Genomic DNA, 19,121 nt, shown 5'->3' with positions numbered 1-19,121 from the left:
AATTTTCTACCTGAGTTCAAGATATCATGCAGGGAAGAAAAAAGAAAATCTCTTGCTTCAGGCAACATTATACAGCCAATAAATTCAAGACTTTTTCTAGAGTTAATGTTCTGTAAAATCTAAGGTGAAAAGATTTGGGAATGAAGAAAATACTTCAAACTATTCCTCTTAAGGAAGCTTAACTTCTGAACCATTTGAATTGCTTAAGCATCCGACAGCATTTTTTTCATCTGCATTGTTCACACAACAGTGCAGATCCTCATTGTCTACCTAGATAAATCTACCTACCAACACCACCACCTTAGAACACCATCATTTCTTTCAAGCCATAAGCACGGCTATGACAGTAATGAAGTAGTCCAGGTTTTGTTCTTCATCATAATTTTTCCCCACAATTCTGAGTGCTTGAAACCTATCTACATTATAACATCTATTGAAGTTATATAACAAAGTATGACAAGGAGTAGAAAGGAAATTATTTTATTTCCATTTTTATTAGTAGATTATTGCTTAAAAAGCCATAACTACGTAAATGCTGAGTAATGTGTCTAACAGATGAAAATATTTTCAAAAGGGACTGAAATGACAGTTACACATTTTAGAAAATTTTTAGTGCTAGGTTGTATAAAAACTATATTTATCTCCTCCTCTTCCATGCAAATATATATTTTTATAGTTTTATTTTTTGTGAGAAATCAATTAAGATATACAGAAAATCAAAACGTTTCAAAATTATATGAAACAATTATTTGAAGGCTAAATACACAAAAAGTGGTAATGGAATTTGTACGCTAAAAAGAAACCTTGTACAACATATTTTACGTATTTTGAGCCATTCACATTGCTTTCTAAAATTTAGTGATGGAACTGTATTTCAAAGTCAGTGCTCCATCTACAATTTTGGCTAAAACAGCAGAAGAGGAGTGAGATCCCTGTATGAGTCTGCTGAATCCACACAGAATGGTTTTTTCCCTTCAGTCATGGCAAAGAAAATGAAAATCAAGCATGAAAATATTCAGGGACTGGCTGTCCTTTCCACAGAAGTGAATCTGGTGGTATTTCAAGTTTTAATACACAAAATTTCAGTGTCTAATTCTAGCTTAATTTGGGATTTATTGATAACCAAACCCAGAGATCTCCAAATAAACAGCTTGGAGAGCATTCTCCTTTTAAGCATGTCCAAAAAGTTTTCCATAAGAAGTATACAAACTAAGCAAATGAATGTTTGGTATTCTGCCAAAGTATTCACGAAATATGCCTGCTTAAAGAGCAACCAGGTAAAAGGAAATAAGGTTTCTTAGACTCCCAATGGAGGCTAAAAACTCATTTTTCCCCATCATACTACTAAAGCTGAAGGTCTCTGACCCTTGACTGCTGCAAACCAGAGAGAGGGGCTTGCAGAGAATATCTCTGTGTCTGAGAACAAATGCAGAATGTCCAGCATGAAAAAACATTAGCCAAGCATTAGCCTGTGCATTTTACACAGCAGAGCTTGGGGTAATTCAGTGAACTGGCTGACAGAGGCAGGGGTGCAGTACTACAACCTGCAGCTGTGTATTTTTGAATAGTTGTACAAAGGTGACTCTGTGCCTGCTTAGATTTAGTGATTACCAACAGCAAGCCAGCATGTGTCAGCAGTTATCATCACCTCCCTGTACTTGGAATATCAAATAACCACAGTGTTGCAGACATAGCTGAGGGCAACCAAATGCTTCCTCTTTTTTGACAATTGCTGTTGCAAACAAAATTTAACTGATGATGTCCCAGTCCAGGAAATGTGGTTGGTTAAAAAACTCTGTGGCAGTGAGAAAAAAAAAAAAAACACCACCAAAAAAACCCCACATAAGATAGGAAGGTAGAAGTAGCCTGGGAACCCCCTGAGAGGAGAATTAGGGAGCAACCATTTCAGTGAAAATGATGATAACCCAGGAAAATGTGCAGGGATGTAAAATAATGTATGATAAAAGAAAAGGAGTAAGCAAAGAAAAGAATCAGGATGAAAGACAGACATTTTGTCTGTAAAAGTTCCTATTTATCTCTCTGACCTGAGGACAAATGAAGAACTTGAAATGCTGCCAAAGCTGCCTTTGTTTACACGTAAACACCAATAAGAGTTTAGGTGCCTTAGCCTCTTTCCTACACCCTTCTTCTTATATACACTGGATACAAAAAATTACTAATTAGTAGACTAGAAAGAAAGAAGGAAAGATTGTCCATTTCTGTGGTTTCCCTTCCCTTCATAAAATTTGCCATTAGTACATTCAATTCTGAAAAGTAATTTAAAGTGAATGTACTAGAGGCAAATTTTATGAAGGGAAGGGAAACCACAGAACTGACAAAAAATGCTTGTTGGCAATCTGGAAGCAAGGCACATTCAAAAAAGTTCAAGTTACATGGCTCACTGCAAAGAAAGCATCACCAGCACCAACATTACGAACACTGGTGGAGAATGAGAGGATTGAGGGAAAGAAAGTTTGGAGATTTTTCAGTGCAGAAAAATAAGCAAGAGTTGCAGAAAGAAGTGATATTTTAAAGTAGTTGCTACTCCAGCTACAGCCAGAAAGGTTTGGGAACAACTCTCTTTCTTTTCTGTATCTATATCAGCTATTAGAAGAAAAGGCATTTCCTCCCCCTACAAACCTTGTTTTTCTTGAAGTTACATAGGATGGCTTACTTCGCTGCCCAGGTGGGAAGTTTCACTCTCTTCCCTTGTGCCCGCCCCCCGCCTTCAGCTCTGACATTCTTTTAACCCTTTCCTGCCTTGACTCAACTCAATAACCTAGCAGAAAACTAAACAAAAAACCCCCAACTTCGTCGTTGAGTTGTTGAACAATCAGGTGGAGCAAGAGTGAGGGCATACATCCTAAAGGTAAAGGGGCTGTTGGAAAGGTAGAAGTAACAGGGCTTTCTGGTTTTTGAAGCAGCTATACCATGTAGCTTTGTTCTCATATCCTTAGACCAAAAAACTACAATAAAAGTAGTGACCTAATAAACTCGACATAGGTATTCTGCAGTTCAAAAAAACCCCAAACCCACGCATGAAATTTGTTAAGTGACTCCTGTGGGACATATGTTTTGGATTAAGGGCTTTTCTGAGTCAATGTAAGAAAACACATTTTCAAATATTTGGCACAGAATGGAAGTTGCAGTAATTTGCATGAAAGAGGAAAGATGAAGGGACAAGCATAAGCCTTCAAGAAGAGGCTTGTGCTTGAGGCCTTCCAGCCTTTTGAAAACAGGTAAGGAGCAGTGGAATTAGATTCAATGCAGAAGCAGTAAAACTAAGAAGAAAAAATCAACAGAGAGCAAAACTTGTAGGTTTCCACAGTAGCAGTGTAAACAGAGGCATAATTTAAAATCGTAGTTTTGTGAGTGGCATCCTAGTTAGATATTTTAATAGGAGTGGTTTCAGCAGAGATGAAAGAACAGAGCAATAGTTCAGAAACATCAAGGGCAAGTGGCACTCAAATCTGTACATTAGAAAGCAAGAATTGGACATGACATTAAGACAAAAAGTAGCAACAAGAAATTTGCCTCTCCAGGACATTAGGAAAATGGAAAATTACAATGGTCTGTGATCATAGACACCAGAAGCAACAGTTCACCATTTCCATCATGTCTTTAGACCACACAGATCAACTCACTGATACAACTGATCAAAACATGTACTGCCACAAACACAAGACAAGGTTGAGACACAAGTAGCTTGAGAAAAACATGAGAATATTTCTTTCAGTAGCACTGAAGTGCAATCTTGATTAGCTATGATGAAATGGTGGTGATGCCAAACCAAAGTTCGGCTTGGATCAATAGTCTAAATGGGCATATAATGCCCTGGCTGCCAGAAGAGGCAGTTTTCTGCCCTATCTCCCTGCTGATCCAACACCCAGAACAAACTTTTTATATGGCTATACAGAGAACTGGGTCATGTTATTGATGTAGGTAAAGGTTCTGGGAAGAAGGTAGCAGAAGGGAAGAACTGTTTAACTCAGCACTACTTCTGAAGGCAAAATGTATCTTGGGCCACGGTTTGATACAGTTAACCCAGCTTTACAACTCCTGGTACCAGACCAAAAATGATAAGCTTCTATGACACAAAGCACTTATCCAATGCAAATTAACAGTGCAGTTTGAATTTGTTTTAAAAAGAGCCCAAAATGGAAGAATTACCTGTATCGTGGTGAATTTTACGCTAAGTAGACCTCTCTTCTCTTACAGTTAGTATAACTTCAGCATAAGTGCAAAAAGGCATTGTCAACTTTGCATTTTGTGTCTGACCTAGTTTAGTTCAAGTGTAGAAGTGGCCTCACATCTCACCCAGATCAGGTTGGTCCTGTTGAGTGACTCAGGGACACACAAACATCATATTAAAGTTCAGGAACCAGTGTCTTCTTTGCATTCTGGTCAACAATTTCAGTACTTAGAGCATGTTTCACCTTCATTTGTGAAAGGACACAGAGTGTAGGAGTAAAAGGTGATTGTGAAGTTTTTACTGTAATCTTGTTCCTCTTGATCCAATCCACAATTCCAATGGTTTGCCAATATCTTTTGTTAGGTTACATTTAAAACTGAGTCACAGTGTGAGTGTTCAGCATTATTCAAGGACATCTTAAGTTAGATATTTTATGAGACTTATTTTGGCAGCTGTTACTGCCAATCTGTAAAATGGCATTTCCGTGTTGTAGCAGGTAGTTTGCAGGGTGCCATTTGCCAGTTCTCTTCTCAAAGGATGTGGCACTGTTCCTGGTTAGTTACCAGAACTTCCTTTGGGTTTTGCAAAATCTGTCTTAAAATTTTTAAAGTAGCTCCTGCCATTTCTTGTAATTTGATTGAGAGCTAGGTAACAGTTATTTTATTATCCTCACACCTACCAGAGGCAAAGAGCATATTGAGAATTTCAGCTGTCATTGGCACAAAAGTATTCGTGCCTGGCTATGATGGCTACAGAGAAATGTGAGAACATGACCTAATTACACTCTGAAAAGTAGTTTCAAGTGCACCATGAAAACACACATTGTGGGTAGGTGGGGTTTTGTGTGTGTGTGTTTATAGTTGAGAGGAATGATATTCAAGTCACTTTTGGCTATAAAGTGGGAATAACTGGTTACCTCATTTTACGGGGACAATTTGAAGAGAAATGTTTTATAAGTACTATTTACTCTGCGTTATGAATTTTGAAGCCATTCAGCACAATCCCCCCTGCAAGACTAAAGAACTTAAGTAAGAGGGCAAGAGCCAAGTCATGGAAGCAGAGGAGAAGGAAACCAAAGCGCTTTGTCGAGACGGACAGGGCCCACGGAGAGTCCCAGCGCCCCAGGGCAGTGCAGCACACGGGAACCGACAGCCCGCGCCCCTGAGGGAACGGGCGGTGCAGACGCTCCCCGGGCTCGGCGCCCCCGGCCGCGGCCCCCGCCCGGCCCCGCGCATGCGCGGGGGCACAGCCGCCGCCGCGCTTGCGCAGAGGGCCCGCGGCCCGGCGGGCGCGCTCGGTGCCGCGGGGTCCGGCCCCGGCGAGAGGCGGCGCTGCTGCCGCCGCGCTCGGCCCGACCCGCGCCACACAAAGCCGGCCGCGGCCGCCACGGCGCCCGCCCGTCCGCCCGCCGCTCCCGCGGCACCGCATGGCGGCGGCACCGCCCCCGCGGGGCTAGGCCAGGGCGGACCGGAGTCCCCTTCCCTCCCTCCTTCCCTCCGGCCTCTCCCGCCCGGCCCGTCCGTCGCCGGGAGGAGCGGAGCAGGGTCCTGCACGGCCCCGCCATGCTGCCCCCGGGCCCCCGCGCTCTCTGCCGCCCGCCGCGCCGCCGCCGCCGCCGCCGCCGCCCGGCGCGGCTCCTGCCCGCGCTGCTGCTGCTGGCCGTGCTGGGCGGCGGCGGTGCCGCGCTGCCTCCGGGCTGTAAGTACGACGGGCGTCCCAAGAGCGCCGGCAAAGCGGCGGCCGGCGGCCCGGCGGAGGTCAAGGTAGTTTGTAGCAACCTGGAGCTCGCTCAGGTCCTGCCGCCCGAGGCGTTGCCCAACCGGACGGTCACCCTGTGAGTACCGTCCCCGCGTGGGGGGTGGGCAGCCTCGGTGCGACGTGGACGGGGCGGAGGGGGAGTGGGAGCGCCGGTTTGAAGTAAAATAGGGTGAGGCGGGGGGGCAGTGAGAGAGTGGGTGACTCCCCTCTACTATTGGAGAAAGCTCTGGGAGCGGATGTACTTTTCGTGTTTTCCGGTAGGTACCCGGGATGGTAATTTTAGAAGGGGGCGAAGTGTCCCGTAACTCACCGGTGGGGAGGCACGGTCCCGTGGAGCTCCTCCCGCGCCTCCACTCACCCAGGGGAACAGCATCCTCAACTCTCCTTCCTTCATCCTTCAGTAGGCGGGCTGTTTTTGTGCGGAGGCAATCCCTGCTTAGCCATTTGAATAACAAGTTTCAAACAGGATATGCAACTTAATCCAAAGTAAAAAATGTGTTGCCACTTACATAGACATAAGTGTGCACATGTAAAGAGAGGCTTTGCAAGTTGTTTTCTTTCCTGAGACATTACCGGATCACTCTGGCGAAGAAGTTCATAGAATGGTTTGGATGGGAAGGGAGATCTCCAGATCAGTTGGTCCAGTCCCTCTGGCCATGAGCAAGATCACTCAGCACTGGATCTCATCAGTGGATGATCCCAAAGGTGGAATCGTTGCCCTTTCTGTAGAGAGGCTTATTGTGCTTATTGGCTTATTTTGCCATGGCAAGACTCAAGTGCAACCAAGAAGTGTGCAAGAAAGTTCAATTAAAAGCAACTGAAATATGGGATCTAGTTTGAGATATTTATCTACTTAGCTGGAAATCACAGGTTTGAAAGATCTACCAGTAATGCAGAGTTTAAAAAGTACAGAATGTGCTGTCATGAGAACAACAGTCTGCTGCTTTTGTGAATGCTGACAGCACTGAAACACCAAGGGTGTTCTTCTAGAAGTCTTAGTGAGTTGTGAACCCAGCAGATGCATGGACCTGGACCCGTGAGAAAAGGGAAAGTGAAAAATGGGAGCTGAATAAGGCTAAAGTAGTTGTTCTTATTTGAAAGTCTGCAGGGGTTCAGACAATATTTTTAAATTACTTGTGAGAAATGATTATAGATATCCCTATGTGAAGTTTCTGAAGTAGAAAACAAGGCAAAAATAGAAGTGACAGTAGTTTGATGAGCAAATATCTTTTAGTCTTTGTTAGCCTCAGATGCTTTGCAGCTGATTAAATGTTACGAGTATGGTACTATCCATAAAAATTTTGATATAAGAAGATGTTAGTATGGGTGGTATGCTGAAGTTCACTGTGGGGTTGTTTTGGTTCAAAACACTTGAATGACAGCTATGATTGCTGTGAAAGGCAAGCAGATACCAAACACAGCAGCCTTGCTGGGAGTGGATCCTTGGTCATCATTGCAGTGACAATATTGTGGAAGAGTGGTTCATCTTGATTTTCATACTGTTTCAGTATCTAGAGCATATCTCCATATGCTAATTAGTAGCTTTCAATTAACCACCTTTTGAAGTTCATAACTTCTGAAACCTTTATTTTCTGGTTTGAACTTGTTCATAGACACAAAAAAAATGTCATTTTTTCATTGTTATTTGTAGGAAATACCATAACTGTGTTGATACAATTTAATGAATGTATGCTTCAAATTTTTGCTTAAATGTAAGGCAAGGATTATTAAACCAGTGACCTCCTTTTTCCAAGAGAGTGGACCCTAACTGTTGTGTTCAGGTTCAGAATCTTGCATGTTTGTTCACTCTTGAGGCATGGCTTTCCATTCTCTCAGAGGTTTTGTGGGGTTTTTTTGTTTTTGTTTTTTTTTAAATTATTATTATCAAATCAATGTTAACATAGATAGAAAGTGTTGGTGATCTGTGGGGTTTGTTGCCCAATGCCACTTCACTAACATCTTGATTAGTAGTGCCTGGATTAATTGTTACCTAATCTTTTGCCAAAAATGACGTTTTTTTCCCCCCAGTCTTATACCTAAAATTGCAGTACGTGGTGAATAGTTGTCTGATTAGAGTCAAACTGCCCTGAGTTATCTTGAATCTTTATTCTTGTGGGATTCATTTATTAAGCTAAGTACTAATTCCATTAGATCTTTTTGCATTATTGGATGGCTGCAGAGATATGTAGCTGAAAATAGATCACTGTTGTGTATATCTGCATATACACTGTTGTGTATAGCTGCATTTTAATTCAGTTAATTTTCTTTTATGTTAACTCTATTTTGCACAAACTGGTTTTAAATACAATGACAGTACAAGTTTTATAAAACTTCTAGTTTTTTAAATGAGTTAGGAATGATGCAAATATTTCCAGATTTGGAAAGACTAATTTCTTCCTTCTCAGTCGTCAAGCTCCTAGATTTTCAGTAGATTAGCTACCACCCCTTTAACATTTACCATTTCTTTTTTCCCAGTGAAATACTTCTGAGTACAAGAGTCTCTAAAAAGTGAGAAAATAAGAGAAATAGTGGAAATTAGAGTAAGCGAGTAGCATTGGAGGATGCTGGCCAGGTTCCTTCATTCTTGCACACCATTGTAGGTAGTGGTTAATGATGATACAAGTTGGGCAAGCTCACTTAATTTACAAAATGCTTTGGGCTGTGTTTGCCACGAGACATGTTATTGTCCCAGTAATTTAGGTCAGTATGGTGGGAATCTTCAGTTACCTTTCAGAAAAAAATATTCCTAATTTAATTTCACCTGATAAGAGATAAAGTAAGGAAGTGAAGCAGAAGTGGTTATTTCATGATTGAGGAAGAAAAGCAGACACGGAAAGAGGAGTATTAAAGTATGGAAACATGTTTGTGGAAGAATAAGTAACGTGTAGGATTTCTGGCAGTAATGTAAATTGGTTTTCCTTTACGATGGAGGTAAAACTGGCTGTTACTTTATGGGACATTTAGGTCAAATTGCAAGGTGAATTCAAGTTCATTTATAGCTAAGGTAGGGATTTCTTTCCTAGCATTATATAATAACATCTGATTTGGATGCGAGTGAAGGGTGTATGTACATGAACACCATCGATGACTTTGACCTTTGTAGGTTAAGCAGACAGATGAGATGCTTTTGGTTTCAAGATAGCAAAACAGGGTGATTGTAACTGTGGTTTGTCTGCCATGTTCTTTATTTCAGTAGATATTGAAGTCATTGCCATCTTGCACATTTAAGTGAGGAATGCACTGTACTCTTGTAATAGAAGTCTGAGTTAAAATATCTGTTGCAGTTGTGTTTCCTGGTGCAAACTCAAATGATGATGGTGGATATTTGTTTGAACTTGTTGGCTATTAGCCATTACTTTGTTTTTTGGAAGAGGATGTGTAAGTCTCCTGAAGACAAGCCCATGAAGTTTATTATTTGTTGAGAATATTATTTCCTTGTTACATATGTTATTAGAACAGGAATCTAAATAAACAAAGGAAAAGCAAATTATGCAGTAAAGAATTGCATTTCTGAATCAGGAGTCTTACTGCTCTGCAAACAACTTCGCTTAAGCACATATCCTCACAGGAGCATCGGAGTATCAGTGTTTGCACTTAAAAAAGCTTTAGGATTTACAAGCCAGAGCTTTGCCTGGGTTAATGTTCAGAGCTTTTCAAAGATACGTTTAATTGGGTTGCTGTTAGGAAACATCTTATAATGTTACAATTTTCGTTCAGCTCCTAAATAAATCACATCAAACTACATCCATTAAGAAGCTCATACACATACTTGGACTTCCAAATATCTGTGCAATTTTTCCATTGATGACACAAATTTAAATTTCAGAAATTTCAAAGCAAAATGTCACTGATATTGGAAGAAGCCACTTGAATTGCAATGTGTGATTACATTGTAATTATCTGAGTCGTGTAATGTAAATGTCCTCTGTGGAAGTTTGCTTCTTTTAAAGTAAATTTCTATTTACTAACTTGATGGTACTCTTGATTGCTCTTGGTTTGGTGTTTTTGGTTTGTTTTGTATTGTTGCTTGGGCGCTTTTTTTGTTTGTTTTTTTTGTGGGGTATTTTTTGTTTGGTTTTTTTTTGTTTGGTTGTTTTTTTGGGGTTTTTGGGGGGGTTTTTTGTTTTCTTTTTGTTTTGTTGGGTTTTTTTTTTTAATTTGAATAGTCAATTTTAGACTATTGAAGTGCTCAGTACTAATAATTTAGGCAGTGGCAACATTTTTGAAGGTACAAGGTACTAATCCCCATTAAGATTTCAAATTTTGTTTGACCAGTGGATACACAGGCTATGCAAAATGCATCTTTCTTATGAACACGAGGCAGTACCTGATAGTACCTGAGAACAACAGCCACAATGTAGTAATTCACAAGTACATGTACATGCCCTTTTATCAGTGACATCTGACTTGTAAAAATCTTTAGTGTGTCATTTACTGATAGGCTTGTGTTCTATACTTCTATCAGATTTTTTTTTGTCTTTTATCTTGTTGAGAAAATAACCAATTTCTTGTTTTTCTGTATGTACTTTTCCAACATAGGTTCATGGCTGTGAGCTTGTTATAGGATACTGAGTGTGTGTAGTATTCTCTTATTGTGTACACTTTTGTATATATTTGAGTATTGCAGGAAAATTCTGATATGAAAAAAAAAATGTCCTAATATGAACAGTGTTTTCTTCTAAATTGCAATATTTAGTTTTATGTGAAAAATTATTCAGCTTTGGAAGACATCATGTTACATGGTTTGTATGTGTCCACTGGGATACACTGTCAAGACTGAATAGTGTTTTCCTATTTCATGAAGTGCTGCATTAATGACTTTAACATACATGGTGGTTTTGTAACTGGCAATAGTCTTCCTGCATTCTTGTGTTCAGTTATTGTATTGATTCATACTTCTTTTTAATAAAAAAATTCCTCTTCTGTATAAGCATTTTTAAATTCTTTTATGTGTCTTTCACCATGAGATAGATGATTGTACTTTTGATGAAATACGTGAGATAATTAGAAATATAGCTTCTGGACCATAGATACAACTGTAGCAGTTGTTACAAGCCTGGGGCTCAGGTTTTGCATCAGAACTGTGTATTGCTTACTGTTGAGTTGAAAATAAGGGAGAAGGACAGAGTTAAAGTGCTGCAAAATTCTAGAGAGCAAATTTAAGTTTTTGTAGTGGAACTTTTTTTAATTCTCAGAGCTGCCATATTATTGTAAAATTGCCCAATACCTTTGTTCCTAAGAAGATACCCATATAAGCAATGCTCTTCTTGTGTTCATTAGCCCTTAAATTAGCCCTAAAGTGACTCTTAAATGTTGAATGTGTTTCTAGCCTCAGGAAGACAGATTTTAATCTTCACAATTAATACTTTTTTATTTTATTGTTGTCTTTTATTGATCAGTAGTATTCCTGGGTTTGCTTCAGAACTGCAAAATACTAAAATTTTTATTTTAATTTAATGCCAGGAGTAAAAGGATTGAACTAGAATTTGTGCTGCAGTGATGAAGAACGAATAACTTCTTATGTCTCATTGCCTGCAGTTTGCTCATGTTTCAGAGGTTATTTTTGTAATTTAAAGCAACTGTGGAGCTGCAAGTTTAGATTTTTCAGAATTGAATGGTTCCCATATGTACTTTGTCTGGGCCAGATATGTTGCAGGTTCATGGATTTGTCATTACTGCCTTATATAGTCTATCTTCACCATTGCAGTCTATAGTTTTTGGATATATTCAATTTAAATGCATTTTTGTACTACTAGTTAATCCATAAAGATTAAAAAGAGTTAATAATTTCTTTTTGTCGGTGATAATAAACTGTTTAATTTAAGAATGTCACATGAAGCATATTTTTGTGAGTTTTGCTTTCTGTATTGAGAAAAATAATGAATTTTAAATTTATTTTAAAAAATACTATATAATCTATTAAATGTCTCTAGTCTTTACATAGCAAAAAGCTGAGAATTTAATTTTCACCTTGTACTCACTGTTTGGGTGTTTCACAGTGAAAACTGCAATGTCTTGTTGCTCTGGAGTGCTAGAGATCATATCCTGTCTTAATTACTGTTTATGTGGATCACTGTGTTGCGGCTTCTCCTCGTGCACTGCGGCAGGGCATGTCCAGTGGTGCGGTACAGCGCTGTCATGCACATCTCCAGGCTGCCCTGGAGCAAGTCAGATGCCAGTGCACTGCAGTGCAGACCTCTCAGGTCCCCAGGGAGCAGACCACCTGCTTTGCTTGTGTGTGTGATCCAAGCTGGTCGACCAGGTTTGGCTGGGCTGCAGAGTTTTCACTTCTGGAGTGGGAGCTTGAGCTTAAGACAGACCAAGAGCTTTTTTAGGGAAGGATGAAACCCAAACATAATTAATGCAGACTGATTAAAGGCATTTAAGAAATAGGCACCTTGATTCCCCTATTGTGTCTGCAGTGGGCAGTGTGTTCCAGGATTCATCCAGACTCCAGGTGGCTGAGGGCAGTGCTGTCTTCAGGTGGTGCTTTGTGTAAGACTACAGTCTGTGCTCTCTGCTACATCACTTCAATCTAGGGAAAGAAGGTGCTTCAGGAGAGGTTACAGTCTAGATACAGAGTGAATAAATGCAGGAAGATTGGATTAAGAGGCAGAGGCTGTTGCTGGGAGTTGGGATGGAAGTGTGGGTTTCTTTGAGTGGATATGTCGCTTATGGAGGTGGGAAACCAGAAAACCTAAGAGGGAATGAAGGCAGAGCAAATAAGGTACTGAAGGCTGAGTGTAAACTGGCTTGATGTGAGATCAGCAGGTTTCTTGGAAATTCAGCAACTACCCCCAAAATCACTATAGACAGGATTAACGTCTCTATGCCAGTAAGAAAAAGATGGGTCATATAAGGAATGGCAGTGGTATAACGCAGTCCAGGAAAGTTCTTTTGGTGCTCTCAACATGATGGGCTATTTTCCACCTGAACTATTTCTGTGAGATACAAGAGCTCCTTATTAGTTCGCCCATGTTGTTATAGAGTGTGTTTGACCTTGAAACTTAGTATCAGGCGGAGTTTTTGCAAGTTACACTTAGGTTTCTAAAAGTGTCTGTCGGACATTCCGGACAACTTATTCCGGTACTCGAACTGTTGTTTTAGGATAACAGCCTCTGGTGTTAACAGGAATTTAAAGCAATTCTCAAATTCGTGTGCTGATGGGCTTGTTGATGTTTCTATGGGTAGTGGAGACCTGAGTTATGATGTGCTGGAGATCCCCTTCAACCCTCCTTTCCTGCTTCTGACACAGGGAAGCAAGGGCTGAGGAGAGAAGATTTCACCCTCTGAGTGGGGGATGTTGCATCAGCATCCAGCTGTCGGTAAAACTGTAGCCTAAACTGGAGCTGGTGTGTTCATACCTTCACCTCCCAGTCTGTCGCTGTGTGGATGTTTGTGGGTTTTTTCCCTCCCCTCCCTGGCTGCAGTACTAGCATTTGTCTGGCTCCATGCCTAGTCAGTTCAGGGAGCTAAGCTATCTAAAAACTGTTTACTTCTGTAGGATTAGGATATAAATTTTTGTAAATGTACCTTTGTGTGCCAGCAGCTGACAGGAAGTGCTTGTTAACGTGTCTAGACAAAGCACTTTCTAGAGAGCAGGTATACCTGATAGGAAATGTGAATATGTGTGAGACTGGGTGTGACAGTCTATGCTCTAGTTAGTACTACTGTGATATGACACAGAGAATTTATTAATTTATTTGCTATAGCAGCTGAAGTTAGGAGTGGCTGGCAAGGCATTTGTGTGCAGTGTTTTGTGTGAAGCAAGTTACTTTTGTGCCTGTATGTGTGGAGTTTTTGGGGTCAGGTAAACTGGCACTGAACTGCAAATCAGTGTGAATCCTAAAAAAGTATACACCTGGTAGCTAAGTGGGAAGATCAGGAGAGAGCTGAAGGTAGTGAAACAAGACAGTTATTACAGAAAAAGTTGATCATGATATCTTAAAGTAATGCAGGTGCTACAGATAGATCCAGGAGGGAAAGAACTTGGAGGAAGCTTCCTAGAACGAAGTGGTCACAAAGGTTAGACTTCCAGTGCTTTTTAATTGCATTAGAAATGGCAACACAGAGTTAGTGTTGGAAGAAATCGGGAGTAGCTGTGCCCTCTCAATTTTCTCTTTGGTAGGCTTTTGAATCTGGGATAAGTACAAAAAAGAAAGAAAAGTTTGGTTGGTAATTTTGTAATTTCACAAGAATTTATGTTGAAATTAGTATTATTTTCAGTAACACTGCTACTCATTCCTGCATTCTATTTTGCCCCTTAGTTCTGTCCTTTTCTAAGGTGATTTTTATTTGGACTTTTACTTTGAAAACTTGCTGTGTTGCTCCAGTGATTGGTGCTGTATTTCACTAGAAATAATTTCTGTCCTTAAGAACAATTTGTTTTTAATGAAAAGCAATAAATAAAGTATGTTGCTGCATGCTGAATATCAAGAAAAAAATTCTTTAATGGCACTACATAGTGAGCATCGCTGCTTGAATGATCCAGGGATTGTGTAGGAAAAATAAAAATTCTTCATTAGATTATATAAATTTAGCACATTACCAATTAAAAATGGAGCAGTATAAATAGATGCAGTTTTAATTCTGTAATTTCATTACTTCTGAGAGGTTTAGTTTACAATTTTAATATTGTTTAGTATGCATAATAATGAAATATTGCAGGAAATCTATCTGTTGCAAACTTCTATTTTGCAAATGTTTCATTGCTAAGCTTCCTCAATTATAATGTTTTTGTTGAATTGGAAAATACTGTCTCCTTTTGTTAGAGTTTTGGAATGATTCATAGTTCTTTCTCTGTATAAAACTTAGGGAGTGCTTTCATTTCAGTTACTTTTAAGCAAGTACTGTTTGTGTTGTGTTCAGTCTAAGTTTTTCCCTTTGACACCAGTAACTCACTAGAAGGCAAAACACTAACTGTTGAAAAATACTGGGTTTATATCCTTCTTAAATTGCAGTTTCTACAGGATAAACTTTGAGAAATGTTTTTCTTTTTCCATGTTCATGACTTTCAGCAGAAAGCATTTTTCTTGGTTGTTAGCAGATGGTTATTTTAATCTGACTTTTGCTGGTGGCCACTTTCCCAGTTCTTAGAGTATGCAGTCACCATGAATTGATCTGATTTATTATCTATTTCCTGGCTCTCCATTTGAGTCTTTAAAAATGTGTCTTGGAAGCTACTTCAGCGTTCAGCCAACAGTTACACTGCTGCCCAGGCTTCATTCAGGCTTTTTGGTGGCCATTTTGACTATTCAGTAATAGTGTTAATGGATGTGTGTGTGTGTTTTAATAATATCCTCTGGGTTAGGATTCATCGGTGATGTTAGGAGATGCATTGTGAATCACTGTCTAGTTGACTGCTCTCTTAGCGATAGTTGTTTTAGAGCTGACAAGCCAAAATTATTTCACAGAACAAAACTTTTTCTACATAGTGCTTATTACCTCATTCTAATGGTAAAAATGGATCCAGCCATTACTTTCCCCCCCCTCTATGAGAAAGAAAAGTTAGTACATCATCTTTAGTATCTATTGCTTAAATTCCTCATAGTGCAAAGGACCGACTTTGGGATGGACTGCATTTATGTCTTGCATGCTGGGCTTGTACTGCTAAAGGTCTCTCCAATAAGTTAAGAGTCATAGTTGAGTTTCTTTTCAGTTTTGCCAGAGTTGTCTGCCAGTTTATGCAGCAAAATGGAAAATGGGCTTTTTGATCCTAGCTATATTCAACAAAGAAACATTTCAGCAGTGTTCTTTGAATAAGTGAAAAGCTGGGGAGAGTTGGGGGAAAATAAGGGGATTGGTAGTTTCTTTTCTTGAGGTCCATTGTTTCAGATCACCTCTTGGTCTCTCTACAGCTCTTCTACTCAGAGGAAGAGGGAAATGCTTTCCTGTAAGGTGGCTTGAGATGTCCATAATTCTTTCTAGAACCTACTTTTCAGCTGCTTGTTCCTCCAGGTTTTTTTGTGTTAATTCCCATGGCCATATTTTTTTTTAATACAGGGAACTATCATTGCCTGCATTAGTTCTGTATTTTATTTTCTGATAAATAATGTAGGACGTGCAAAATGTGTTTGTTCCAATCAGGTGTTGTTGATTATTTAAAAGAAAAGAAAATAAAAGTCTCATATGGAGCTCATAGGAAATACGGAGCAACAGTGATGTTGGGCTGTGGAAACCCCTTTATGAAATCTTCAGTGATACCATTTATGTTTCAAAGTCATTTGTTAAAGAGCTGAATGAGATGGTGATGAGTGCAGCTCTCATCTCAATGGTAGCTCTCTTCTGTTTTCTCTTTAGACTTCTTAATGATGGAAAAGTTAGTGTATTTTCAGAATTACTTGCCTCTTTGGAAAAATTATGGTCTTAAACTAGTAACTTAGAGTTATTATTGATCACAAATAATACCCTCTGCCTAAGTGGTACATAATAGTCCATCATTTCGTACATTAATGCACAGAAACCGTGAAAGTGACTATAAAACATCTACTTCGAGGTGAATGCTTTATTATGTTTTGTCTTCTCGTGTCACATCTCTTAATACTTCAAATAATGTATAGACTATATATTAATAGCAAGTTTTAAACTGCATTTTTTTAAGATTGCACAACATTTTTTGGTGATGAAGTGTTTTAGGTTATATGGAGTGTTGTAAAATCTATCATTGATTGCACTAAACCTTTATGGTTGAGCAACTAACAGCCTCTGCAGAGAAAATACTAAATCAGTCTGACTGTAATTTGTAAATCACACTCAAGAGAGAAATTTACCTTGTACCCAGATATTCAAAGGCATCTACATTAGGCCTGTTATTTTACGGGCAGTGTCAGAAAACTTTTTTTTTTCTTACAGAACTGTTATTTTTATTTAATTTAAATTTAGTTCAGTCAGTTATAGCTACTATTGAAGTGGTTTTGGCTCCATTTTGAATAACTTCCTTCTTCTGGAAAAAATACAGGTAAATCAGTAAATCTTAAGATGTAGTAAATTGTAACTAAGATACAAGTTAATTTCTGTGCTGCCAAGGATTGTAATTTGCTTGCTTGTGTTGACTTAGATCAACATTTGCTTGTGAACATCATGGCGTTTTTTTCCTTAGTTTCTCCAGAAGTCTGGAATTGGTATGGTTTTTTTTTTTCTTGCTGCTGCTGTTATGCCTTATGTTCAGTTTGCATTAACTGTTAATGATTTTTTCATAAGCTCCCTCATTTACTTCTTTATATATTATTACTGTTTTTCTTCATGCATACATTTCTGAAACCAGGAAGGATGTTGAAGTAAAGGTGTACTTTATTTGGTTTCTTGAATGTATCCAGTACCTATCATTTTTACAAATAATACTTACTATTTAGCTGGAAACCTTTTTCTCTTTGGGTAGAAGGGGAAGTAGTTTCAAAGACTATGTGTAATTTTAATGGTTCAGGTTAAATTTTACTAGTTTTGTGGCCATTCCAGTTTGTAGATGATGATTATTATTGCCACCAAACTTATGTGTATACTGGTTTTGTGTTGAATGTTGTGCCATTCTTGATGGAAAGATTAATTGAAATACATGTACATCTTTTAAGAGTATCTGGGCTTCCTTGGTTTCTACCTGTGTTTTTAAAAACCAGCACTGTTTCATTTGCTCATCTACATTATCACAGCTGCAGCCAAGGGAAAATTTTCCTTATTTTCTTTTTGTGAGGTAGCTTACTGTATTGGACTACAGAACTGTATTTTAACAAGAGCAAATGCTCTTAACTGACTCTCTAGTAGATGTTACAGGCATTATAGCAATACAGTAGCAATTTCTCAGTATCCTTCTAAGTATTTTTTCCCCTTCTTCCTTTCCAGCGCTCCTGTGATCAGTCTTTGTCCGGTATTATCCAGCTGTGTCGAATACTTGGTTGATCACGCTTGTGTAGTTGACATATAAATAAATCTCCTGGGAGATGCCCTGGATAAATGTGTAGTTTAACACTTGCAGCTTGTGTAGCAATGAGCACCAGGGATGACTTGGGATGAGCTGCAGAAATAGATGGTGTGATTGGAAGGTGGAGAAGAAGGAATGGAATCTCCTCATCTTAGCATCAGAACTTGTTGCTTTTGTTGAATGATTCAAGGTTAACTTCAAGAATTTTCAAACCTTCCTACCATCAGGCTGGAAATGAAAGGATTTTCAAACAGTTTGTTCAGCTGTCTTGACTTTGTGTATGTGAAATGGGAGAGAGAGATGGAGTCAGAGCCAGAACTTTAAGACAAAAAATGCCTGTTCAGTGTTTGTCTAAACTACAGAGACTTAAGGTAATCCTTGAAAAACCTGGAGAAGAAAATTATGTAATGTAATATACAGTTGTGTCAAAATGATGCTGTTTTTATAGATTGCTATATCTATATTTTAGTTTTGTCTTATTTATTGTGTATTTTGAAGTATTAATCCTTGTCGTTACACAGTAAATTTTATGCACTGGAGGAAAGAGGGGGATGTGCGGGGGGGGGGGGGGGGGGAGGTGTTTGGTTTATGGCTGTTGTAAAGGACATCTGAAAGATGTAGTGGACTGGAAAAAAATCCCATAGGGGAACCTTTAAGTGCAGAAGTAGCTATCCAACCTGAAGATGTAATTGGTGTAGGTGAGGAAGTGTGGGGACATGTTGGATATGAAGGATGCATTTGATAGAGGATCTGTCTGAAATTGAAGTGACTGTAGCAGAAGTTGTGGAACAATCTGACAGAATGAATAAATTTCCAAGACACGATGGCGTGACTGAAGAGCTTTTAGAAAAACTCGGGATGAAATTTCTGAAGTCTTGCTTGGAATGAACATGATTTTTGAGGGCTGGAGGTTGGCAAATGTTCATTTTTATAAGTGCATTACCATCCTCATGGTTCCAAGTCTGATGTTTGTGTTGAGCAAATCAGTAGAATTTATAATAAATATATTGGATACCTGGATAAAGATAAAGGTACAATGGAAAATTTACATCTTAGGTAATGAGAAGCTCTTCCCCACAGTCCTTTGGAGTTCTTCAGAATCAGCAAAATATTTACATGGTTGATCCAGCTGTTGTAATGAAACATGCTTTTCTAAAAGGTGTGTCTGATCCTTGCCAAAGGCATTTGATGCATTTGATGAAAAAAGTACGTCAGTCTTAAATGGAGGGTCATCAGATCAGCAGCTGAGTTGCTAAA

The 19,121-nt window shown here is 39.2% G+C and overlaps 1 protein-coding gene across 1 annotated transcript in view; it reads left to right on the top strand.

The window, feature by feature from the left end:
* Positions 1 to 5,425: 5,425 nt before the first annotated feature.
* ADGRA3 (adhesion G protein-coupled receptor A3) overlaps positions 5,426 to 19,121 on the top strand; it is a 53,543-nt gene continuing 39,847 nt past the window's right edge. The window contains 2 exon segments of the mRNA XM_066185545.1: positions 5,426 to 5,677; positions 5,680 to 6,026. Coding sequence (XP_066041642.1) covers positions 5,426 to 5,677; positions 5,680 to 6,026 — 599 coding nt within the window.

The sequence above is a fragment of the Chamaea fasciata genome, unplaced genomic scaffold (assembly GCF_029207755.1).
Source record: "Chamaea fasciata isolate MVZ Bird 193981 ecotype frontalis unplaced genomic scaffold, bChaFas1.0.hap1 SCAF_6, whole genome shotgun sequence".
Taxonomy (NCBI): Eukaryota; Metazoa; Chordata; class Aves; order Passeriformes; family Sylviidae; genus Chamaea; species Chamaea fasciata.
This window is presented reverse-complemented; position numbering and strand designations above follow the sequence as displayed.